Raw genomic sequence first — 27330 nt, 5'->3', positions numbered from 1 at the left:
ATGGAGGACGTGAATAATTTGATTGCATAGTGTAAATTAATTTTGAGTATTTTCTTTCCAGGCATACTACATTTAAAATTGAATAAAGTACTCCAGTAAAATATATGTAATTTTAACTCTCTGTCTTTGTTTCTTTTTTGCCTGTCTTATTCCTTTTTATTCAAGGCCGTTCTTGCCTTAGCTGCATCCTGGACCTCAAGACAAGTAGGGGAACGGACGTTGACTGGTACGGTAATAGACAGTGGAGATGGTGTCACACATGTCATTCCTGTGGTAAGAATATTTTAAAATTACTGAACTGGACATCAAATTACACATCTGACAAGATAAATTATATGAATTAATACCACTTTTTAAAACTTTAAATATTATACTTTAAAATTTTGCTGTGATTTGGCCATTTGGTCAACTATAGTTGTATTTTGCTCAAATTATTGTTAAAATTGTATAAACAAATCCTAAAATGTTTCTTTTGCTATAGGTTTGTACTACTATTAGAAAATAATTAGAATTTTATTAGCAATAGTTTCTAATTCATAATTGGAAAATGATGAATTGGAGTATATGAAATGAAAAAATACATATTTTCTTAAACTTGGAATTCTTTTTTCCAGTTTGATGTGTCTCTTGTGTGTATTAACCAGTTGATAATCTCTGTTATCCTTAACACATTTCAGACTGGTGTGCACATTAATAAAATGGCAGTTATGTGTAAGCAATGACTATTAATGACTTTTAAGGAACTATTTTTTTTTTTTTTTAATAAAAAGCTCAAGATATGATTGGGCTTCATGGTTTGAATTTAGTAAATTCAAACTAAAGCATATTAAGAAAACTACAGCAGATTGGATTATTGTCTGAGTTAGCATTTTTTGCCAAGGCCTTTGTGCTTCTAATTTTAATGACAAATTAGCTTTATTACTGTGCCTCATAGTTCCAAAATGATAGCTCAAATTTATACTGATCATTATTTTCTTATTTTCTGTTGAGTTAATGGGTGATTTTAATAATTCTGTTTGATCTTCTTTATTGACCTATTAGCTATACTATATTTTTTTGGTATTATCATTTGCTTGTTTCTTGGTGGTTGTTGCTCTAGGGCTTTTTAGTAAACAACTTCAACTTAATACAATCTAACTCCAAGTAATATTCTAACATTTCATAACTTTTCTAGTCTGTATTGTCATTGTCATTCATTTTACTTCTACATGTTTACTTATTCAATAGTATATTATTAGTTTCATTGTAAGTTGTATATTAGTTTTGCTAGGGCAGCCATAACAAGTACCACAGACTAAGTGACTTAAACAGTAAAGGATTATTTTTTTTCACAGATATCAAGGCTAAAAAGTTTGAGGTCAAGATGTTGGTAATGTTGACTTCCGAGTACTCTCTTGTAGATCATATTTCTCCTTTGTGTCTGTGTTCCAGTCTCCTCCTCTTTTAAGAACAGTAGTCATACCGGATCAGGGCCTGCTCTAATCATTTTATTTTAACTTAATTACCTCTTTAAATACCCTATCTCCAAAGACATTAATATTTTGACAGTATTGGGGATTAGCATGTTAACTTAGAATTTTGGGAAGGACAGGTCACACATCAGCCTATAATAAATAAAAATCTTTAAAAGAGATTTTGAAAAACACATATAATTCTTTTATATTTACCTACACACCATTTTCTGTGCTCTTTATTCTTTTGTGAAGGTCTAGATTTTCATCTAGCATCATTTCTTTCTGTCTGAATGTTGGTTTTTAATATTCTTATTAATTAGTTCATGTACATACTCTAAAAAGTTTTTATTTTGCTTTCATTTTTGACAGGTAGTTTTACTTAGTGTAGAATTTTAGGTTGACAGTTTTCTTCCTTTAAGTATTTTAAAGATGTGGCTCTACTGTTTTCTAACTTACTTTGTTTTTGAAAGTATCTGCTATAATTTCAGATTTGTTCCTTTGAATGTAACGTTTCTTGTCTGGCTACTGTCAAGTTATCTTTTTACATATTCCAGGTTCACTAGATTTTAGCGATTTGATTGTGATGTTATCTAAATATGGTTTTCTTCATTTATTCTCATTGAGCTGCTTGGATCTATGAATTTGTAGTTTTTATGTTATCTGAGAAGTTTTTGTCCATTATTTCTTCACATATCTTTTCCTGCTTTACCTTCTTGTCTTTGGAAACTCCAATTAAATGTATATTAGATTATTTAAAGTTGTCTCATATTTAACTGATACTCTTTATTTTTTTCTATCCTTTTTTTTCTTTTCTGTACCCTTTTGGATAGTTTCTATTTCTATCTTCATGATCATGATTTTTATTTATTGTCTAATCTGCTGTAATTAAATTTATTGTATTTTTAAGTTCATGTATTTTTGTTCTTAGAAGTTCTATTTGAGCCTTTTTATAGCTTCTATTTCTCTGTTCCTCATGTTTCAATTGATCTTCTTGAATCAGATCAGATGGAGTACATTATTTGTTTTAATATCCTTGTATACTAATTCTATATCTGACATTTCTGCTTTTTTATCTATTGATTTATTTTCTTCTTGATCAGGAGTTGTATTTTCCTGGTTCCTTTTTTGGTTAATATTTTAAGATATTTTCTTGGGACATGGGCAAGTGAATAGGAATCAGTTTGATCCTTTAAGGGACTCCTTTAAAACATTATTAAGCATGTTCAGAACAATGTTTTATCTAGGCCTACTTTATCCCCAGTGTTGAGGCAATATTCTTCTGGAGACTACAGGGTGCTCTGAGTTTGAGGTCTTTAAATTCTGGTGAGTGGGAACATAAAACTATTCCCAGCTATGTATGAGTTGGGGATCGTTCTTTCTGCCTGCTCCTTTCCAAAGGTCCTTTCTCTGCCCTTGATTTTTCTCACATAACACATGATGATTATATTGTTGCCTAAGAACTCTCCCTGGGCAGCAAGATGAAATGTTTGTAGCACTCACCTTGTTTGTTTTCCCTTCTCTTAGGGATCACTGATCTATCTACTCAGCCTATTCCTTAGTATTTGAAAATCAACTTCATATAATTTGTCCTGTTTTTAAGATGAGAGGGTTAATTTAATCCCTACTATATTGTCATGGGCACATGAGGACATCTCTGACATTTCATTTGTTAATGAAATTTAATTTTGCTACATTATTTTTTGTTCTTCTGATTTGGACCAATAAATTTATGAATTTATTCTGCAGAACTTAATTATTTGACATTGTTATGGTGCATGGCATGTCCGAAGCTTGTGAAATTGGTACTTACTTAATTGGGGAAAATGATAGCCAGCTTTTGAATTAATGATCAAATTTCCTACGATGAAATCTAAATTTCTTATTGAAATTTTGGAAGATTTAAAAATCATCTCATCTAAAGTCTATTATCTAAAACAGGGGTCCTCAAACTTTTTAAAGTGGGGGCCAGATCACGGTCCCTCAGAGAGCTGGAGGGCCGGACTATATGAACTACTAATTCCTACTGTAACACCTCGGCTGTGCTCACTGCCCAAAAAACCTGGCAGGCCGGATCAGACTCCTCTGCGGGCCGCATGTGGCCCGCGGGCCGTAGTTTGAAGACCCCTGATCTAAAATATTTACTACTTCTGAAAGTCATTATTTGAGTTATTTCAGCTTGGTTATAAACTCATCAATGAGAGAACGTTGCTGGCCATTCATTTTTGTTACTGTACAGTATTATAAACTCCATGATAAGTAACTATGGGGAATACAATTGAGGAGTAAAGACTAGAAGAATTATCCTGGGATAAAGTAATACTTTAGATATAACTACACTAACCTGAGGTATTGGTCTTTAATAGCTAATTATTTAGGTTGTGTTAATTTTGAAAACATTGACAGTAAATTTGATACTCTTTTTTCCTCCCCCTAGGCTGAAGGTTATGTGATTGGCAGCTGTATTAAGCACATTCCCATTGCAGGACGAGATATAACATATTTTATTCAACAATTGCTGAGAGACCGAGAAGTAGGAATCCCTCCAGAGCAATCCTTGGAAACTGCTAAGGCAGTAAAGGTATAGAGTGATGAGGTGTAATTCAGTTAGAGATTAAAATCAAAATTAAAATATTAACATGAAAAATTCTTAAGAACAGTACTTAAAAAAAACACATTAGCCAGTTACAAATTATTAATTGCGTGTGTGTGTGTGTGTGTGTGTGTGTGTGTGTGTATGTGTGTATGTGTTCTCTATCTCTTGTAAGGAAATAATTTTGGGGTATTACCAATTCTTTTTTCCTCACATCTTAACATTTGAGAGGACTATCATACATTTTCATGACTATTTTCTTTTGTAAAATAAATTTGTTCACTTCAGAGTCCCCAAACCTCAATTTCTTCACTGAATTCCTTATTCTGAAAGTTTTCTGTTGCAAAATTATTTTGATTTAATTGATAGATTTTGGCATAGTTAGCTTAAGTGTTAATGGCAAATAGAAAAATGTGAAGGCTGTGTAAGTATTCTATTAACTTGTATGCTACATATGTCTTCATTATTTCAGTGTTTCATTCAAACTATCAAAATACTGAGCATAATTTTTTACATGTATCATTTGTCAACATATCTACAAAATTTCATAGAGCCTATCACATATGTTTGGAATATGTAAAAGGAAATCTAACCTGGCAAAAATAACTTAATTAATTTGCCCATCCTATATAATCCTACCTAATAAAAGAGTAATATACAAATTGATCACACCCCCCCCACATCCACAAGTCACGCCCACCAGCCACACCCACCAATCAGAGCGAATATGCAAATAAATCCAATCAAGATGACTATAGCCACAGAGAGCAGGAGGGAGATTTGGGTTTCCCAGGCAATAGAGGAAGCTAAGCTTTCTGCCTGCCCTTGCCATCCTAGGCCTTCACTCAAGGCTACAAATTTTCAATTATAGAAGGTAAACAAATCCAAACAGAAATGGCTGCCAGCCACAGAGCAAGGGGCTTGGTTCTGCTCCAGGCTACAAAGTTTCAATTGTAGAAGGTAAATAAATTCCAGATACTTGGGTCACTGGGAGGCGTGGCTGGCCTGCAAATCACCACAGGCCCCTCGCTCAGGCCACCCCATGCTCCAAGGGAACCCCCACCCTGATCCAGGACACCCTTCAGGACAAACCAGCTGGCTCCCACCCATGCACCAGGCCTCTATCCTATCTAATAAAAGAGTAATATGCAGATTGAACATCACTCCAACACACAAGATGGCTGACCCATGTAGTCAAAGATCCTGCCCCTGTGTGGTCACAAGATGACTGCCACAAGATGGCCAGCAGGGAAGGGCAAGGAGGCACCAGGTCTACAAGGGAGGTCAGTTGAGAGGGACCAGGCCTGCAAGGGAGGGCAGTTGGAAGCAATCAACCCTGCAGGTGAGGGCAGTTAGGGGTGACCAGGTTGGCAGAGGAGGGAAATTGGGGGCAAACAGGCTGGCAGGGGAGCAGTTAGGCATCAATCAGGCTGGCAGGGGAGTGGTTAGGGAGTGATCAGGTTGGCAGGCAGAAGCAGTTAGTAGCAATCAGGAAGGCAGGCAGGCGAGCAGTTGGGAGCCAGCAGTCCTGGATTGTGAGGGATGTCCGACTGCCCGTTTAGGTCCGATCCCACCGGGAGCAGGCTTAAACAGGCAGTTGGATATCCCTTGAATGGTCCCAGATTGGAGAGGGTGCAGGCTGGGCTGAGGGACACCCCCGTCCATCGTGCATGAATTTCATGCACTGGGCCTCTAGTTCTATATAATAAAGAGCTAATACACAAATGATCATTGTGCCCTCACTCCCTTGTGCTGGGGCCGGGAGACCTGAGGCTGCACCCCCCCACCCCCTACCCTGGCACCAGGCTGGGGGATCTGAGGCTATGCTGGGGACCCGAGACCACGTCTACCACCCCGATGCTGGGCCAGGGGACCTGAAGCTACATCCTCCACCTGGCTGGGTTTGATGGGGACCTGAGGCTACGCCCTCTGCCCTGCAGGACTTGACGGGGGTTGGGACCAGCCGGGTCTGGGTCTTACATGATTTTGAGGCGTGCACGGTTGGGCGGGGACTTGACTCTGGGTCCCATGGCAAGCCCCAGATTCTTAACAGGAGGGAGATTTTCATATACATTTTACTACCGTAATTTTCTTTCATCTCTGACACTTCTATTACAGAGAAAGGGCAAATAGCAATATTAAAATATTTCCTCTAATTCCCTTTTATTGTGACCAGGCCACTAGTCTATATATGATTATTTTTAAGGGCTGGGAATAAAAATAAATTTACTACTTTATCTAGATAGTAAAGGAATTACTAAATGGCTGCCAAACATCACTCTACAGTTGGTGACATTATTCTTAAATATGTAAACAATATCAACACTACAGTTTTAACAGTTTTGGGAAATCTGTGGAGTTTGAATTAAATCTATTTTAGAGAATACTGATGCTCAGTCTGTCTTTTTTCTTTTTTTTTTTTAAGGATCATTTTCTTTTTTTAAAATACAGTTTAATTGATTTCAGAGAGGAAGGGAAAAGGGAGAGAGAGAGAGAGAAACATCATGATGAGAGAATCGTTGAATATTGCACATCCCTTACTGGGGATCGAGCCTACCACCTAGACATGTGCCCTGACTAGGAATTAAATAAACTGTGACCTCATAGTTTATAAATCAGTGTTTAACCATTGAGCCACGCTGGCCGGGGAAAGATCATTAGTATGTAATTACTATTCCCAAGGTTTAGAGAAAGAAGACCTAATATAACTTAACCAAATTGCCTTGTGTTTTCTAATATTCTTTCTCTTTATATCCTTTGATTATCAGTAATAATGTTTGCATCGATCTTGGGTAAAATAATTGATATGTAAAAATATGTGAAATATGTATTTTTCTTTAAAAAGAAATAATGAGGTTGGAAGTTAGGAGTCCACAAATTGCAAATAGGATATTATAGCCCATAACGTTTTGAATTGCATTTCAATTGATAGCTTTTTCCTGGGACATATAACCAGATAAGCAACAATTCAGTAATGCAGGTTATATAGTGAAAAAGAATAGTTTATATTTTCAGCCTTTTTTCTTCTGCTTATTCAGTTAGACTATGATCACTTTTATTCCTGCTAAGGATATACATTAATTTGTGTGGCTTTATCAATTATGAATAATTCTTTAGTTTTGTATTTTTATGCTTTCTCTTTTTTAGAATATAGAGTCTATTAATTATTAAAACAGTATAAAATGTTGGAATACATTTTTCAATGTTTTTTGCAATAACATTGAAATAGTAGAAATTGATTCTGTTGTTATCAAATCAGTCTATTTATATATTATATGAAGCCAGGTGGTGAACTGTTCATTTCTACTACATAAAATTTTCTTTAGCTTAATTTCCTAATTTTATTTTCTTTTTAAATATATTTTATTGATTTTACACAGAGAAGAATTGAGAGGGGTAGAGAGTTAGAAACGTCGATGAGAGAGAAACATCAACCAGCTGCCTCCTGCACACCCCCTACTGGGGACGTGCCCGCAACCAATGTACATGCCCTTGACCGGAATCGAACCCGGGACCCTTCAGTCCCCAGGCCGACGCTCTTCCACCGAGCCAAACCGGCTTTGGCCCTAATTTTATTTTCTAAAGATTTTTTTTTTTTTTCTAGTTTACTGAAAATATGCCCCTCCCCCCTTTTTGTATTTTTCCTAAAACAAAAGGAATAAATTGCTTGTTTCTTTGTTTTTCTAGGAGCGCTATAGTTATGTCTGCCCAGATTTAGTAAAAGAATTTAACAAGTATGACACAGATGGATCGAAGTGGATTAAACAGTATACTGGAATCAATGCTATCTCAAAGAAAGAATTTTCCATTGATGTTGGTTATGAGAGATTCTTGGGACCTGAAATCTTCTTTCATCCAGAGGTAATTTTTTTAGATGGAATTGTTTTATAATACTCAGCAAAAAATATCAGATTATTCAAGAGAGTTAATCTCAGGAACTTTTTTTGTATACTAAAATGCTATAGTTAGTTATATATATATTTTTAAAAAGGCCTTTGTCAAAACAGGCTATTTTTCATGAATTTATAAAAATGAAATATTTAATATTTGTGGCTTATGTGGGGTCACAGAAAGAGAGGAGTCCTTAAACTTTTTGATAATTTAAATAAAATATGTAACAATGACCATTATAAAAAAACCAATTGACTGTCACAAAATATTTAATTGTTAGTAAAACAGTCTCTGTCTCTATGAAATGTTATTGACATACAGGCTATATTAAATTAATGAAAAATACATGCTTTTAATAATGAAAAGTTCTTATAACTTATAAGAAACAACTTTATTAATAGAATTACTAAAGTTAAATGCCTACTCTTGCTTACTCATTTAGCAAATAATAAGTGGATATAATTGTCATGTTCTCAGTTTAAGTATTGGTTATTCAAAAATTAATTTGTCTTGCTCTTACTGAGCTTAAAGAATAAGAAAGGTGAATACCTAAATAGGTATAGCTACTTTAATGGATGCATGCATCAGGTGAGGAAATAGAAGCAAAGAGCATCTAAGTTTGCTTGGGGGAACCAGATAAACTTTTTAGAGGAGATAACAGTTGAATTGAGACTTAAAGTATGAATGGATGTTTGTTAGGCAGTTATGCTAGAGGAATATATATATCTGGCAGAGGAAATAAGCTGGGTAGAGGTCCTGAGATATAAGAGAACTAGATAATCCTAATATATATAAAAAGTCAGGGGCCATCATGACTAAAACAACTGGACAGACAACTGAACACAGGCTGTGTGGTACGACAAGGCTGGCAGGGGGGTTAGTGAGGGATGACCAAACAACTGAACAGCAGGTTGTGTATGGTGACCAGGTTGGCAGGGGAGGCGGTAAGGTTGCGACCAGGCTGGCGGAGGGGGAGTGGGGGCAGTTAGGAGCAATCTTGCAGGCAGGCAAGTGAACACTTAGGTCCAGGATTGTGAGAGGGATGTCCTACTGCTGGTTTAGGCCCGATCCCATGACAAATCATTCCCCCCTCCCGCCCCCGTGCATGAATTTTATGCACTGGGCCTCTAGTAAAAGTATAAAGGGAGTAGTAGGAGATAGATCCAGATTGGTGTTCATGAGGGACTAATATGCTATGTAAAGGAGTACTGGATTCTGTAGTCATGCAGAAAACTTCAGCATGAAAATTATCGATTTATGTGCAGTATTAAAAAAGTCACTCTGGCTGTACTGGGTTGGATAGATTGGAATAGAGGTGTGAATTGTGTTGGAAGCAGGTGAGTTTATTGCAGTTTTTCAGATGAAAGTTAAATGTTAGTAGGTCAATGAGAATGAGAAGGAAGGTGAGAGAGAAGGAATAGAATCAATGTGACTAACTGATGTTTAGATGTGAGAAGAGTAAAAATATGAAGAATCTTCGATGATTCCCAGGTTTGTATCGTAATTAGATGTTATGCCATCCACTCAGATTAGGAACAGTGAAGGGAAAGAATAGATGAGGTGGAAACATGAGATGACTTTATTATGCATCTTTAAAGGATTCCAAAATGAACACTTGGGTTCTAAGGATTTTGAACTGTAGTGTGTTTTCAAGTGAGGATAGGTGTGGAGTTATCAGTACATAACTGAAGAGAATGGTCAGGGAAAGGATGTGGAGTGGGAATAAGGAAAAGAGTGGGGCCCTAGTCAACACTAGCACTTTATGGACAGGCAGAGTAAGAGGAGCATGCAAAGAATACTGAAGAATGCAGAAAGGCAGCAGCTGAGCCAAAGGATTATGCTGTTAACATTAAAGGAAGTGAGAATTTGAAGAAGTGAGGTTAAAGAGTAGTGCCCATTGATATAGTATGGTAATAAAGGAAACTTGAGAAGCACTCATGGGTTTTTGCATCCAGATTATTAGTGTTCTGGGGGAACAACTTTTGGGGGAATGGTGTGATAGAGGGAGTTTGTTGCCTCGGTGATGGATGAAAGTTGGGAATTCATAGTATGGACCTCCTGGGGTTATGCCTTTTAAAAAGTTATCTGTAGTGGTGCTTTTAGTAGAGAGAGAGAGAGAGAACAATATTAGATACTAGAGACCTGGTGCACAAATTCGTGCACCAGTGGGGTCCCTTAGCCTGGTCTGCAGGATCAGGCTGAAACCAGCTCTCCGACATCCCCGAGGGGTCCCAGATTGTGAGAGGGCTAGGCCAGACTGAGGGACCTCATTGGTGCCTGATCGGGGGCTGGGCAGGGACACGGAAAATTGGCCAGCCAGGGAGGGACTGTGGGAGGGTTCTAAGGCATGCCCAGTCAGTCTCGTTCAGTCCTGATCCGCAGGACCCAGCAGCAAGCTAACCTACCAGTCGGAGCAGCTGCCCCTTAGTGGTCCATGAACGCCTTAGTGACTGATTGACTGGTCGACTGTCTGCCCCCTGGTGGTCAGTGCACGCCATAGCAAGTGGTTGAGCAGCCTTAGCATATTATTGGCAAACTAGAGGCCTGATGTATGAAAATTTGTGCAAGAGTAGGCCTTCCTTCCCCTGGCTGCTGGGACTGGTTTCCCTCCAGCATCCGGGACCCGGGCTTTCCTCCTTTGGCAGCTGGCAGGCACCTGGGACCTGGGCTACTTCCCTCCTCTGGTTACTCATAGGCACTGGGGACCCAGTCTGCTGCCCTTGGGCTGCCACAGGCACCCAGGACCTGGGCTGGCTTCCTTCTGGCCAGGCTTCGTCAAGAGGGATGTCTGGGATGACATCTGAAAGACATCTGAACTAATTAGCATATTGCCCTTTTATTATTATAGATTATGTTTTGATTGGTTGAATGCACAACTGGACACTTTGCATATTAGGCTTTTATTATATAGGATAGGATGTGTGTTCAGTTCACTGTATTTTTTGAGAATAGACCTGTTGTATGTATATTAACTGGGTCACTTCCCAAATGAATTTTAAGTTTCTTCTGTAGTTTTAGGTATGTCTGTCATAGTTCCTCTGTCATTTGAAAGATTTGCTCTGTTTTTTATTTTGATTAGATGAAGGGATAGGCATCTGAACTTGAACATTTGAAGATAAAATGTACAAAAAAGTAAGGATCTTTATTTTTCAAATGTTAAATTCATCACAGATACAAGAACTATTTTTAGGAGGAATTTTAGTATTTTGCTTTTTATCTTTTTAAGGAAATTATAAATTTTTGACAAAACTTTTTGGATTGTTTTGTGTTTCATTGGGTGTATTCTTTATACATTTTTCAGAGGAGAGGAAAAATCTTCTTCTGATAGCCACTTGCGGTAATATGAAGACCTGATCAGGGAGCATTTGGAAGCAAGACATCCTTTTGCTGAAAGTGAAAGAAAGGCCTAAAAATATTCTTAATAGGGACCCTAGGTTGAGCTTTCTAGTATTAAAGTATTGAATAACCTTCAACAATTCATTAATTTGTTTACTGTGAATTATTTTTTCCTAAATTTATTTACTAAATATTCATTGCTTGCTGCTTTACTTCATATTATTATACTTGTCACCTGGGGTTCTATATTACTATAGCCCCTGAGCTTTTTCAAAATATATATTTAAATAAGACTTAATTTCTTTCTAAATCAGATTTTTTTGTGTGTGGATCCAGATTATGGGAAGATTTAAATGTTTTACACATTTTTCATTTCTCTATATTCTTGATTAAAAGCCTTGAGAAGGGCACAGAGTTAGAGTACAGGAATGAATGATCCTATTCCTGCATTGCAGTTGCTCATAGTATAGCAGATAACTATCTTAAAGATACCTCATGTGTGTATTATTGTTTTAGTTAAATACTGAAGGGTTTACAAAGTTACAAAGGGTTAACAAAGATCAGTATAGAGAATTTGCAAGTTCTGTATTAACAAATTGATAACATTTTTAAAAATAATATCATAGCACATATTTTCTGTCATATTGTTAATATTTTCTGTCTGGGTTTTGAGAATTATATATCTTAAGCTGTTGACATGCTTTCAGGTTGTAGAGGTTATTTGGGGTAGTAGGTATATTTGTGTTATAACTTCAGATTCTTTTTTTTTTTTTTTTAACAGACTGGTTAAGAAGGTGGAGTTGAGATGGAAAATCATTTGATAGTTTAAATCATTGTAGAATGAAATTAAAAATAATGTTTTTAAAACTTCATTTTTAATTGTGACATTGAAGTCAGTATTGATCTAATCTCTATTGTATATCCAACTCTACTTACTTTTCAGTTTGCTAATCCAGACTTTACTCAGCCTATCTCAGAAGTTGTAGATGAAGTAATTCAGAATTGTCCTATTGATGTTAGACGTCCCCTCTACAAGGTCAGTATTTACAGATAAATTATGATTGAAGGTCATACTTTTAAAAGCTTTTTTATTTTCTGTCCATTGTTGAATATTGCATTTAAAACACCTCTCCTTAAAGGATATATAATTGGATTTTATTACCATTTCTTATATCTTTAGTTTTTTTTTAATTCTTTTAAAATAAAAGTCATGCTTGCTTATTTATTTATTTACTTTTCTCCACTAATATAGAATATTGTCCTCTCTGGAGGGTCAACCATGTTCAGGGACTTTGGACGTCGCTTGCAAAGAGATTTGAAAAGAACTGTGGATGCCAGGCTGAAATTAAGTGAGGAATTGAGTGGCGGTAGATTGAAGGTTGGTTTTTTTCTATAATTAATGGGGAGGTTAGGGTGCTTGATTATTATAACAGGAATGGGAATTGTCTGCCAACTTTTGCTTTTATTAGGAAAATAAGTGGAACTGTTGGATATTCTAATAGAGAATGATTAACATTAAACATTCATATCTATATTCTTGACAATTTGATTTCTTTAGGATATTGCCTACATTTCTGGAAAATAATTCTTGTAGCTGTGAAAGAGATTTATGTTTCATCCTTGTTAAATGTAGAAAATTGACACAAAACATAATTCAGAAGATACGTTGCTAAATAAAACAACTGGAAAATTACCAAGAATGAGGAATATTACAGTCAGTCAAAATTACAGTAAAATACAACACTCTAGAGTTTGCTGCCTTTTGAGAAATCACATGATAGCTGACTGTTTTCAGCCCCTATATTTTGATTATTTTAATCCTACCCCTTGAAGTTCAGTTAAAAAGTATGTTTAAGAGTTCAGTGATTTTCAACCTTTTTCATTTCATGGCACACATAAGCTAATTACTAGAATTCTTCGGCCCCCCACAAAAAATATTTTTTGCTGATTTGACCAAAAAATTGTTATAATTTTGATTCATTCACACCGGATGGCTATTGTGTTGATTGTTAATTTGACAATCTAATGGAAAAGAGGTCAGTGTCTCTGACTAGTCAAGTATTGCATGCTCTAAAAATTCTGTGGCTCACCAGTTGAAAATCGGTGGTTTAGTTTATAGGATTCATTATAGGTACATGAAATGAGAAAACAAATGCTGCTTTTTTAGTATTTCAATAAAGTAAAATTGTTTAACATATTTCTAAGTTTCTGGTACATTTCTAAATAAGAAAGGAGGAATCCTCCCTTCTCCCCTCCCCGGGGTTTGCTGATCAGTGCTATACTGACATCTAGTGATACTGGGAAAACTGATATAGGATTCTCGCTCTTTCCCCTTTATTTTACTTGATAGTCATTTTACAGATCTTCATAAATCTTTATATATCTTTATCTAAATCTGGCATTATTTCCTTTTAATCTGTAATTTTTAATGACAGCCAAATAGCCTTTTTTTTTTACCCCAGAACCAAAAATTAATAAGCCGCATCTTTTTATGACTTGTAAGTTTGAAAACTCTTTTTGAAATAATTTCATATTTACCAGAAACATTGCAAAACCTAGTAGGAATTCCTATATATTGTTCACCTAGATGTCCCAAATATTAGTATTTTATATATATTTTATGTATACATATATATATATATACACACACACACACACACACACACACACACACACACACACACATATATATTTATACACAAATATATACATATTCCTACACATACAAAAATTATTTTTTTTCAGAACTGTTTGGGAATGAGTTGCATATATGGTGGTCTTTTACTTCTAAAAGTTTAAAGTGTGTTTCACAATTTTAAAATCAGGAAATTCATCTTGAATACGATATGTTATCTAGTTATAGATCTGATTCAGATTTCATTGATTCTATTATTATTCTTTTTATAGCAAAAGGGAAAAATACATATTTTTTTCTGATTTAGGATACAGTCCAGGATTACATGTTCGAATTAGTTGCCATGTTGCTTCAGTCTGGCACAATTACTTAGGTTTTTTTTAACCATTAATGTTTTTAAAGAGTGGAGATCATTTGCTTTTGCAATGGTTCTCATTTTGGGATTGTCAGATGTGTCTTCGTGATTAGGTTCAGATTATGTACTTTTGATAGTAATACCACAAAGGTGATGCTGTGTCCTTTCAGTGCATTTATTGCTAGACAGATGATATAATTTGTCCTGTATGTCAATTTAGATCACTTGGTTAAAGTTGTGTCTTTCAGGTTTTTCTACTATAAGGTGATTTTTTTTTTTTTAAAAAAAAAACATGTAATGAGAATCTTATGGGAAGATACTTTCAGACTCTGCAACTATCCTGATACTCATCAAATGTTTAACCTCTAATTTTAACACCTATATTTCTTTCCTAAGAATTACGGTGGTAGTTGCCAAGTGGTATTTTGCAAATTCCATTATTCCTTTTAGTTTTTTAGTTTCATTTTACTTATGGAAAAGTGATTCATTCATTCATTCATTCATTCAATCTGTAGAAACTGATTTGCTTATTATTGTTATTCCATAGCTGTATCATTAATATCATTGTGATTTAATATCAACATTAATATTATTAATGTCGTTACTTTTGATGCTCAATTTTTCTCAGATTTGGCCAATGGGAGCCATTTGAAGTAGCTTTTTGGATGTGATCCCAGTATTTTTCAAGCACTTTCTTACTTTTCTGGCATAGCAAGATATTCCACGCTCATCCTGTACATTTTCTTCTCCAAACCAGGAATTAGCCCTTTTCTCCCCTGGGCACCCTTGTTCATTTTAGTGGAAAAATGTTATTAGGAAATCAAGCGTTGGACATTAGATATATTCGTTGCTACTGGGTGTTAGTGCTTCTAAGGCTTCTTGGCGGTTGGAGCTTGTGTGTGTGTGTGTGTGTGTGTGTGTGTGTGTGTGTGTGTGTGTGAACATCTGTATCTAGTTCTCTATGTAAATTAAAAACTGATTTCATGCTGATACTGCCAGTTCCAGAATACCAGAGGTTTGTTCTAGCCTTTTACCTTTCCATATTTGTAATGCCCTCTCGGACAGTGAGAAACTAAACTGGCTTCTGTTATCTATAATATATTTATATTTTTGCTCTGTTTTATAGTAGCTTCAGAATTGTTGATTCATACCACTGTGAGAAATAGGCCTACTAACTAGAGTTCAATATTTGTGTAGTTTTTAATTTTAAGCCTGAGGGCATAGTCATAATCCTATGTTCACAAGTTACTTGGAGTAGTTCCTTCCCCAACTTCAGTGTGGTTATGCTTTAAAAAAAATGAGCTTAATGTTTTTTTACTCTTGTTTTGCCCAATGTGCCTCTCACATCTTTTAAAGTTTTATTTATTTTCAAGTATGTGAAACATTATAGTTGATGTATGTAAATTTAAGGCAAATGATCCAAAGAAACTGTTATTTTAATATATACTGTTGAATCCATCTTTTTGTTGTTGTTGTTTTTTGTTTTTTTAGCCAAAACCTATTGATGTACAAGTAATTACACACCACATGCAGCGATATGCAGTTTGGTTTGGAGGATCAATGCTGGCTTCCACGGTAAATCAGAAGAAGCTTACTTTTATAATTTTATTTATTTGTTTTTTTAGATAGAAGAATCCTTGAATACTTAAAAACTTTAGAAAAATGAGAAATTTTAAAAAATGTTTTAAAGTTTTAAAATTGGATATGTATGTACATAGTATTTTTAAAAAGTTCAAGTCATTTGGACTTAATGTCCATATTTTTCTTTGCTTGCTGGACATTTTTTTAGAGTGAGCATTTAGAATTTTTAAGTGTATTTGTAGGGAAATTTTTTTGAATGCTGTGGTAATGAAGATATCAGAAGGTCATTGTTTTCTCTGTGCAAATTTAAAAAGCATTGAGTTAAGAGTAATGTTTTACTGGATAGGATGTACCCTGGTCTAAATTAAGTAAAGGGAATTCTGAGAGCCCTCTTCCCAAACCAAAACATCTTAAAGCTTCTTAAAAAGGTACTTTAACATCATTAGCCTATTAAATATGAGTATGCACAGAGTATTAATATGAGAGTGCACAGAGTATTAAATAAAATTAAGGTGCCAAAACCGGTTTGGTTCAGTGGTAAAGCATCGGTCTGTGGACTGAAAGGTCCCGGGTTCGATTCTGGTCAAGGGCATGTACCTTGGCTGTGGGCACATCCCCAGTAGGGGATGTGCAAGAGGCAGCTGGTCGATGTTTCTCTCTCATCAACGTTTCTGGCTCTCTATCTCTCTCCCTTCCTCTCTGTAAAAAATCAATAAAATATATTTAATAAATAAATAAATAAATAAATAAATAAATAAAATTAAGGTGCTTTTATCTAAATTATTAAAAACTATACAACCTTGAATTTAAAACCATTTAACAATAACAGGTAAAAGAATTTTCTTAATTTTAGTTGTCTTCACTTGTGCCATATAGCTAGTTGAATTTGTAGCTTTGCTCTTTGAGAAATGAGATAACAGAGTATTGAATACCAGACCTTGAGTGAGGAAAGCAAATTGACTACAAGTTTTTGTAGCATCACTAAGAGTGATTTGTTGGTATGGTACTTCAGATTAATGCTGCTTCTATAGATTATTTATTCAATGTACAGTTTGGGAAAGTCTCAGTAGAATAGTCTTGGCATTTGAGAATCAATTTTCCATTCCTTAAAATTTCAAAATATAAGACAAATAGGTGTTGAGGAGGTTGATGGGCATAAGTTATATGCTACTTTTCAGTTCTGAGTTAGACGTATAGGTGATTTTAAGTCATGGTTGCTGGAATTTCTAAGCTTTGTTCAAGTACTGTGGATGGACTACTAATAAACATTTTAGACTTAACAAATCTATTTTAAAGCATATTGAAAAGTGGTAGATTTTTTTATCTTTATGAAAATACTTGTTTTTATTTTCAGCCTGAGTTCTACCAAGTATGCCACACCAAAAAGGATTATGAAGAAATTGGACCTAGCATTTGTCGCCACAATCCAGTGTTTGGAGTCATGTCGTAAAATTGGCTTCATAGTTATTGGGGTTAGGGAGGTGGGAAAGAAATCATCTTTCTGATTACATGTTTTGTCTGGATGGCTGGTTTTGAAGTTTTAAACCTGACTTGAAATAATAAGACCAAACATAATTATACAGGAATATTTTAATAAATATATCAACATGCGAATGTAGAGGAGCGCCAAAATGATTGTTTTTCTTTAGGTTGAATATTTGAATCTTATGTGTAACAAAAAGAAGTGGGTTTTAGTTCTTTCTGTGTCCTGATATTTTGTATATTATTGAATTATCCAAGATTTGATGGGATTTATCAGTATGTAGATAGCTCTATAATGCTTGAATTGTGCACTTCTAAGTGTGCAATGCAAGAGCTTGTTTATATTTCATACTTTTTATACTTTGAGGAAAAAGTCAAAGAAAAACTAGTATTTGAGTACAAAAAAAGTGACCAAGTAAAGGATAAATTCAAAAAATAGCCTCATGAGATTTGATGTACACACGTGCTCGTGGGATTCCAGTTATTATGAATTGCTGTCATCCCCCTGTGCTGCCCCAATGGTTTTCTTTGCAAGTGCTTTTGGAACTAAGAAGCTAGTATCTTGGATTAACTGATGCCTGCTAGTGCTTTCTGATTATTCGCATTCTGTTTGTTGCTTTAAAGGAAAAGTAAAGACAAGACTGTTGGACCAGTATTGCAGTTCTGTAGTGTCATTTCTTATAAAAAATGAATTACCAAAATTCATATATTTAAAGCCTAACACCATTCTAATAAAGGCACAGATTTCTTTTTAATACTTGTTTCAAGCTCTTTAATCTTTATGTTAACTAATCTATTTTCTTCAAATCTCTGCAATAGTTCTTTAAAATCAAACAGTTGGTTAGCAAGCTGAATTTTTTATGTGCTCTAAACAAATAATTGTGAACTTTTAATATGTTGAGTGCTTTCATTTTGATAACTGGATCTCCATTTGATATTTCATTTGTATAACTCATTTGCAGTCTGAAAATTTTTTTAGTGCCAGTCCCTGACATATCATGAAAAGTTAATTTTCTTTGCATTTAAAAATCTCTGGATCATGAAGAAAACGTGATGAAAATAAATTAAAACTGAACTACCTTTTCTAATGTTTTTTTTTTTTTTTTTTTGAAGCATTATCATTCTATTTTGTGCTTTTTGTATTTTATGTTATTTCTGTTTGTTGGGATAGTGAGATTCATTGAAATCTCTATAATGTATATGGTAGAAAATTTCTTGTGAACTTCAAATTTTATCCGGTTATTTATAGAAGACAAAGATGGGAGATTTTACAGGCTTTTAGAACTTACGCAGTAATACCAGTGAACACTTGAACTTCATTAGCCATGAAAATAACACATGATTAGTATATGTCTACCCAAAAGTTAAAGAACAAAGTATTTTTGTTGTTTATTTTTAGTATAAAGATAGGATCAGGGAGTAAACTTTATTTTTTATTTAGAATGAATCTGGATATTTAAAATTATATTATTAATTTATATGAATATTATTTCTTTGAGTGTGGAATAAAGAACAAACTATGTCTTATAGTAGTAGTAGTGTCAGTATCAAATATCTTTTTTTATTTGAAAAATATTTCATAAACATTGTTAAAAAAAACTAAATAGTGAAAGTAGGTTTCTTTCCCATTCTAGTCTGTGTCACTTCTTTTTATTTATTAAAAAATGGTTATTGTTGACATTATTGCAGGTTTCCCTCCTTTTCCCCCCCTACTCCTCCTTTGCTTATCTCCATCCACCTCCACTTCCCCTTCCCTTGGCCTTCACCAAACTGTTCTGTCTCGTTTTCTCATCACTACATTGTTAGAAATGTTGGTGTGTCCTTGTAACTTTCTGTGCATATTTAAATGAATATAGCTCCCTTATTTTACACAAATAGGAGCTTACTATATATACTGTTGCTAATATCTTTTGATACAGACTTAAGCTGATAAACATTACAGATTTCATGCTCCTGGCTCAAAGTATCATTAGTGTTGCCATAAATGTCATTTGCACTTGCACCTGGGATGGTTGAATAGTAAATGAATAAGCTCAGAAGACACATTTACAAAGCTGCAGATTACAATCGCATACATATTGAAATATGTTCTTAACTGATAAGAAAATGTGAAGGTCAAATATTTTCTTTTAAGCTTATGCTTATTTGGGAAAAGGACTCTGATATGCCTTTTGCCTTGCAAGTGCTTATAGGGCTGAGCTATCAGTATGGTAGAAACAGTGCTCTTATTTCTTTACATCTCTCCTATCATGTATCATTTTTCCATTTTTAGCACTTTTGGTTGTATATGTGTAGAGGTTGGCCAAGCTGAATTTTGGTCTCACACTAATTTGATGTCAAGGTGCATGAGCATGGTACATAAGAATTTTATTCTGAATCTACAAGTTGGGATACAGTTTTAAATTTGATTTTTTTTTTTTTTAAGCACAAGAAACATATTTATATAAGTTGGATAAATTCTGAACTTTCTGGACCTTAATTTATATATAAGGTATTGGTGATAGCTATATTAGCAATGCAACTTTTGTGATTTCTAAAATTATAACCTAGCTGTTTTATTTTTTATAGAGCTTTGATCAATGGAAAATATTATTGGACAGAAATAGATGTCAGTTATCTAACTTGATACCTACTTTTTAGTAAGCAAGTTTTCACAACTTATTTCTTAAACATGGGTAAATAGCATATACTGCAAGTAATCACCCTCTTCTGACCTAGCTTCCTTTCTCATGAGGTAATGTAGCTATCTACTCAGGTTGCCCATACAATTTTTTGGTTTGTTTTCCAGGCTACCTCAACAGATTTTTTATAAGTAATAACATGAATTACAAGGATAATAGCTATTATGTTCTTTATTCTTTCCTTAGTTTCTATAGAGAAGTTCTAGAAAATATCTATACAGTAGGTCCTTGGGTTATGTCGGAAATCTGTTTCTATGGTGCAATGTAAAATGATTTTTGCCGGAAGTCGGAACCCACCTACATAAGCACCTACGTCACTCACGTGGAGCATATAAACAGCAGTACATAATGAAGTGAAACGGTAAAGAAAATTTAAAAGAAACAATTCCTGATCTTGTGGTAAATAAATAATAAAAAATATAAAGCACATATGTTACATAAGTTGAAATGATGGAACTTTTTTTTAATAAGTGGGAGATAGTGACGTAACCATGAAATGACATATGTAACCATAACACGTTGAGTACGACGTAACCCGAGGACTGCATGTATATATAAAAGGTTAATAGGCTAAATGTCCCTTCCTCCATCCGAATGGTCACTATGATGTGCACTGACCACCAGCAGGCAGACACTCAATGTACAAGTTGCTGAGCTACAGTGACTTGACAGTGGCAGTTCTCGGGTGACGCACCCCGAAACAAGAGGAGGGGGCCTGATTCCTCGTGATTCCACCTTCAGCCATGGGTTAGTTGTTGCTGGAGCACTGTCGGCCCTTCATCTGGTTTATTGCACACTTGTGTTTGCGTTCCACACCCTGTATGAAAGCAACTTTGCAGAGTGCCCTCTTGCACTCTGGGACCCCTCGGCAGATGTTGGAGAGCCCGATTTGGCCTGATCCCTGCAGGCCAGGCTGAGGGACCCCACCTGCTGGAGGGACCCAACTCCTCTGCAGACACCGGGGAGGGACCTCGGGAGGTTGGCTTCAGGGTGTGTCCATGCCTTTTGCCCAGTCCCACCCCACTGGCCACCTTCTAATTTCCTTTCAATGTGCATAAATCCATGCACCAGGTCACTAGTACCTATATAAATAGAAATTTCCAGGTAGCCCTAAAGATGGTACCAGAATATTTGTAACATTGAGGAAATGAAGTACCATTGTAAGAGAGTTGTCATTCCTCTAACTTTTGGACTAATGTGTCAGTAATAAGGTCCAGTTTATTCTTCCTTTGTTAACAGCCCATCTTTGACTCCCATGACATGACGCCCTGCTCCCTGATCTATTATGGTTCATTATCACTTAGCCTGCTAGTCTTCAACTGTTAGCACCTGATTCCCACTTAGGTTAATGGGCACTGATTGGCTAAAATACAATCCAAAATGTATGCAGACTCGGAGTGAAACATTCTCCCACTTGTTGGAATCCTGTGCTAGAACATATTTCAGTGTAATAATAGTCTATATAGTTGGCTAGGGACAGACTTGTTATTGAGAAGTTATGGGGAACTTGAATAGCAAATCCTAAAAGTAAGTTTTTTTGTTGGTTGTTTTTTCTTTTGAGAGAAGAAAGTGGGAAGAGAGAGAAAAACTTCAATTGGTTGCCTTAATGTGCCCCCACCACCAGGGATTGAACCCTGCAACCTGGATACTAGTATGTGCCTTAACTGGGAATTGAACCCACAACCTTTTGGTATATGGAACGGGATGATGCTCCAGGGCTAGGGCAGTACTAATTAATGACATAACTACATCTAAGTTTGACCTTAAGCGAGAATGTTTAGATCTGGAGAGTCTGGGAAGTTGTTAGATATCTGAAAAAGGATTTCTGCTACTCATTATTGATAACTCAGCACTATAAATGTGCATGCCTCTTGCATAATTTGTTTTTCACTATACCAGATCTTTTGTTATAACCTTCTTGGTCTTAAAAGAATCTTAACAACAACAAAAAATTAAAGCCTGTGGTTATCTTTGGTAATCTCCAAGCCGTAACCCAGTTTAACACATGCATTTGGAACTCAGGAGCTGAAATTAAATAACACCTATCTGAATTTAGAGTTGCTTTAATATTGTTCCAGTGATCACAGGAACAGGGAAAAAGGGGACCAAAAATAGTAAGAATGATTTGGAAAAAATGACAACTGAAAAATAAATAGAAGAAAACTACTATTATTGTTATTTTGATTTAGCAAATGATTATTTACTGTTTTCCAGTGTACCATCCTTTGTGATCACTTTTATACATTTCATTGAAACTCAGATATTGAGCCACAATAGTTTTACAATCGTGTACGGTATACTACCTATATAGTAGTATCAGGTTTTGGGCCTCTAATCCCAGAGGCATTGATTGTGTGCTATGGTTCGGGCTCTGTCATGAATATGAATAACATCCTGTCCTGAGCTTAATGGCCAGTGTAATAGTAGTAAAGACACAGGAGTGAGAAGTATTTTGCCCAGAGTTTGAGAGATCACTAAGCTTAGAATTTCTCTTCATAAAGATGATGGTCCTGGTAGTTTTGAGGAGAAATAACTCGGGTAAGGTGAAAGTTAAAGTGACTGTGGTTTTAAAATACTTTGTGTGCACCTGAAATTCTTAAAATGATAAATGTTGTATATAATTGAATAATTGAAGAAAGTAATTTATCTTATTTGTTTGGTATTTCTAGTGCCTTACATTTTTTTGCCTGGCACATAGCAGTGGTTCAGTGAATGTGTTTGATAGATTAGTGAATAAGTGAATAAAATCACTTTTCATTTTGAAATTAAAACTTTGAATTACTTGAACATACAACTTTTGTCCCTTTGAAAACATCCAGAAAATAAGACTGGGTTATTACATATTTCTATTCTAGTTTTTGCCTTAAACATCAATTATCTACATAAAACAGTGGGGTTGCCCTAGCCTGTTTTGCACAGTGGTTAGAACATCAGGATTAAAGGGTCTCAAGTTTGATTCCAGTCGAGGCCACATACCTTGGTTGTGGGCTTGATTCCTAGCCCTGGCTGGGGTGCAGGAGGCATCCAATCCATGTGTTTCTCTCACATTGATGTTTCTGTATCCTCCCTTCCGGTCTCTAAAAATCAATGGGAAAAAAGTATCCCCGGGAGAGGATTAACAAAACAAAACAAACAAAAACCCACTGGGGGATTATAAAGTGATCATAAATTTTGTGATGTAGTTCTTTAATAGTTTCTTAATTAGGTCATAGTTTTGAAATCTCCATAGTGTAAATGTTATGCTCTAAAACAGCATTGTACAATGCTGATTGAAATGCCTTTAAATGTTTATAGCATTGAACATCAGCAGCAGAAACATTACTAATTTCCAGATCTGAGTTTTATTTGACAATTTTTATTTTCTCTAGTCTAACTTCCTTTTCAAACCAATTAATTTAGAGATAGCTTAAAATATTCTCCATTTTCAATGAGTTGAGTCACTGGTGCAGTAGATTGTCAATTGTAAATTGGAGGTTTATTAGAGGGTCAATAAAAGAGTTGGAACCAAAAATCTTATTGAGAGTGCATGGTATTTTTCCCAAGAAAATTGTAATCTGCTTAGAGGTTTGGAAAATCTGAGACTTGTTTTTTGGTGCCACAATGCTTAGCTGGTATGTCATAGACATTCACGAGTTGACTAAATTACTTGATATAGCAGAGTTTCTACTCGAATAGACTTGATTTCTCTTTTCCAATAGCTTGGAAGACGAAGAAAATTTGGTAGATGGAGTGTAGGTGGGGAAGATGTTTTAGGTACCAAAGAAACCGCCTGCATAACACTTAGTCACTGGGGGGAAGGATGAGCATGATGTGATCATAAGCAAGAGCAGAGGATAAGCTGGGAGGATATCTGCCACTCACACATTGACAGGAAAGCTTAAAAATTGGTGCAGTTAAGGTTGAAATCACACACGCACTTGGACATAAGTTGATTGTGGAATGTTCAGAGTCTGGTCTAGTCCTACATTTTACAGATGAGAAAACATTTGAAGGGATTTGGCTGGCAAAGGCCACATAAGTTTTTTTCCCAAAGTTTACTTAGCAATGTTGCTTGGCCTCTGCCCCATTTTGTTGGGAGAACCGATATCAACATTATTGTGCTATGCTACTGAGGAGAGAGAGATCAAATAACCTCAATATATGTCTACCAAACTACACATGAGGCCCAGAGTTACCAGGCTGAAGTGCTAAGCTCATAACAAGAGCCTAAACCTCAATACATCAAAGACTGGATTGGGAAAAAAAGGATTCTGATTCAGAATGACAATTGGAACTTGAAACTGTTCTGAGCTCTTTGCACATTTGGGCCATGAATCTCTAAATTGATACCTTATTTCAGATCTCATTGATATTGAAAGTTAAACTTGCCAGTGACATAACTGGGTTTTTGTGAAACAGAAAGTATCACAATGGATTTTAAAGACTGGGAAAGCATTTTTAGGCTACAAATAAAAGTGAGGTTTCTAATAATATTATGAAACACAATTCTTGACATGTGGCAAATGCTCAAAAACTTGTTGAATAAAGTTATCTGGATCAGAAAAGACGTGTAGAAATGGTATTTCTGACTCTACCACTGTTTGCTCCAGTAATGAAAAGAGAATATTTAGGACAGAGAGTAATGGCTACTTTAAAATGTCACATATTTGGCACATTAAAATTCTGTTTACATATCCATTTATAGCTGTCTTAAACAGTAGTCAGCAAACTCATTAGTTAACAGAGCCAAATAACAACAGTACAATGACTGAAATTTCATTTGAGAGCCGAAATCTGACTTCTGTGCATGGGCCATGAGGTTTCAATCACACTATGTGCGTGCCTGCATGTGGTATTTTGTGGAAAACCACACGTAGCTCGTGAGCCACAGTTTGCCAACCACTGGTCTTAAAAATTCATCTCTTTCAAGTCCATTGAAGAGGTTCAACCCTTATGTGTACATACATATATTTTAATAACCTCAAGATAAAGGGTCTGCTAATGATCTCACATTGGGTTACATTTGAATTGTGTGTCTGTGGATTCACCTGCCACTGATATATCTAAAAAAGAAGTATAGTATTTGATCTTTTTCTATTTCTCTTCACCTTTATAAATCAGAAAGTTAACACCTAAACATTAGTCCTTAGGGTGCTGGAAGCATGAATGAAATGGTTTTAAGTACTCTTTTCCCCAGAGTAGAAGACTTTTTGTTTAATCATTAGCATTCTAGTATTCTTGAAATTGAAGTAACTACTTGCTTTGACCTATTTCAAAAACACAGGACTTTTTCAGACTTTTAGCCGGAGATGGAGTGGCAAATGGTGGGTTTTGAGTTAGTCTCTCAATCCATTAGGTGTCTCTCTTTTTCTCCCCTCATCCGTAAATAAATATATTTCAATTAGATTTGCTGCTATCAAAAGCAAATTGGATCTGGGTTATAGAAATTACACATTTCATTTTCCCATTTAAAGGATGTCATTTTCAGTAATAAACCTGTGACTTCAATAAAAATAAAGGTATTTCTTAGGCTGCAGCAGTAATTCAATGTGGGATTTATTTATACAGTAGTATCAATTTGGAATGTTTTATATGCTAAACATTTTCAAGGTGCTAAGGATATAATAGTGAGCAAAAAAGAGGTTTTTAGTTTGTTTTTTTTTCATTCTGAAACTTTAAAGGAATAACCAAGTCATTGCAAAATATATTAAAATTTCAATGTCAGAACCAAAATTGCTTATATCCTAACATTAATGAAAGCCAAAAAAGGTAAGAGATTGGGTAACATTCTAAACGTTTTTTTATCCTTAACGTTTAGTTTCTAACAGTACTTGCTTGTATTCTCTATGCTTCTTTAAGGTAAGACTTTATACAAGTTCTCTGTAGTGATATAAATGATTAAAAAGGTGCAAAGTCAACAAAGAAATGTAAGACTGATTTCCTTAAGTTCTGTGGACGTGATAATTGCCTTTAATACATCAAGCAGAGTTGAGGCACCAATCAAGTTATGTCCCACATTTTCCTGTTAACATATAGGGTAAATGAAGGTTTCTGACCCAAGAAAGAAGCTCAGAAACTATTTCCACTTTGCAACATGCAACATTTTCACTAGAACTCCGTAAATGGGTGTTTTACTTTGATGTATGGAATTAGCCAGTTGCTTTTACTACTTTAGCATAGAACTAACCATAGGTGTCCTGACCCTGACATACTTGATATTTAACATGGGAGAGAATTGTGATTTTGATTTTATATTCCAGAATATATTTAGGATATCCTAGCCTCTGTTCTGTATTCTGATAATTATTTTTAAAAAATATTTTTATTGATTTCAGAGAGGAAGAGAGTGAAACATCAGTGCTGAGAGAGAACAATTGATTGGCTGCCTCCTGTACACCCCACACTGGGGATGGAGCTGGCAACCCAGGCATGTGCCCTTACTGGGAATCTAACTTCGACCTCCTGGTTCGCAGGTCAATGCTTAATCACTGAGCAGCACCAGCTGGGCCATTGCATGGGTATAGTATTTTAAGTAGTCTTCAGATACCTTGGAGGGAGGGAGCTTTCAAAGTACATGAAAACTCGGACCACTACATTAATGAATGTATCCTGTCCGTCTTGCTCTCAAGAAGGAGCTCCACACATTGAATGGAGAAAGCAATTTGCTGCCCCTGAGATGAGGGCCAGAACCCTATTGCTGATAAATAGGATGTGGCGGCACGCTCAGTGAGAGATGTTCTTTAAGAATGGTCTTCATTTAGTCCTCTAGACTTAGTTTCTGTTTAGTAATCTAAGCATTGGCTGATGAACTTTGCCTGCAATTTGGTGCAAAGCAGAACTGCTTTATCAGATGAGAAGCCTTGTGTTCACCAACTCCTAGTAAGTTTGCCCAGAATTATTGAATATGTAGAGATTCCAGAGGCACAACTTTAGGTCTGTGAACAACAGCTGTCTGTGCTTTCTGTGCTCCGTTTACTCCCACCAGAACAATTTACAAACAACTTTTCCCAGTGTGTGAACATTTCATGACGAGATAAAGTGGGAAGTGTTCCTGTCAGACAAAAGCCCTTTACTTGAGGAGTTCTGCCGGGTAAAGTTTCCACTCCACATGGATTCATTATGCTCTCTATAACGGGTGTAATTGTTTCATGATGACATATTTGAGCTGAGATTATTGAACATACATTATTTGAGCAAAAAAAACGTGGTAGGCTCTGCCTTTAAAGCAATTAGTACATGCCAAAGGTAGGATAAGACAAAGAAAAGGCTGATTACTGTCACCATTCATAAAAAGCAAAATCTGCAGGACACAGGTTTGAAATTACCATATTGCTCCGAAGCAGGGT

General features: G+C 35.5%; 1 protein-coding gene across 1 annotated transcript in view; it reads left to right on the top strand.

Moving 5' to 3' along the window:
• The window catches only part of ACTR3 (actin related protein 3), a 51793-nt gene extending 33389 nt beyond the window's left edge, over positions 1-18404 (top strand). The window contains exons 6-12 of the mRNA XM_084891321.1: positions 166-273; positions 3889-4032; positions 7732-7905; positions 12215-12307; positions 12524-12649; positions 15753-15836; positions 17197-18404. Coding sequence (XP_084747447.1) covers positions 166-273; positions 3889-4032; positions 7732-7905; positions 12215-12307; positions 12524-12649; positions 15753-15836; positions 17197-17292 — 825 coding nt within the window. The 3' untranslated portion in view covers positions 17293-18404. The remainder of the gene's footprint in view (positions 1-165; positions 274-3888; positions 4033-7731; positions 7906-12214; positions 12308-12523; positions 12650-15752; positions 15837-17196) is intronic.
• The last annotated feature ends 8926 nt before the right edge of the window (positions 18405-27330 follow it).

This window comes from Pipistrellus hanaki (genome assembly GCF_964339955.1).
Source record: "Pipistrellus hanaki genome assembly, chromosome: 8".
NCBI classification, from domain to species: Eukaryota; Metazoa; Chordata; class Mammalia; order Chiroptera; family Vespertilionidae; genus Pipistrellus; species Pipistrellus hanaki.
The sequence above is the reverse complement of the archived record's forward strand: the minus strand, read 5'-3'. Positions and strand labels throughout refer to the sequence as shown.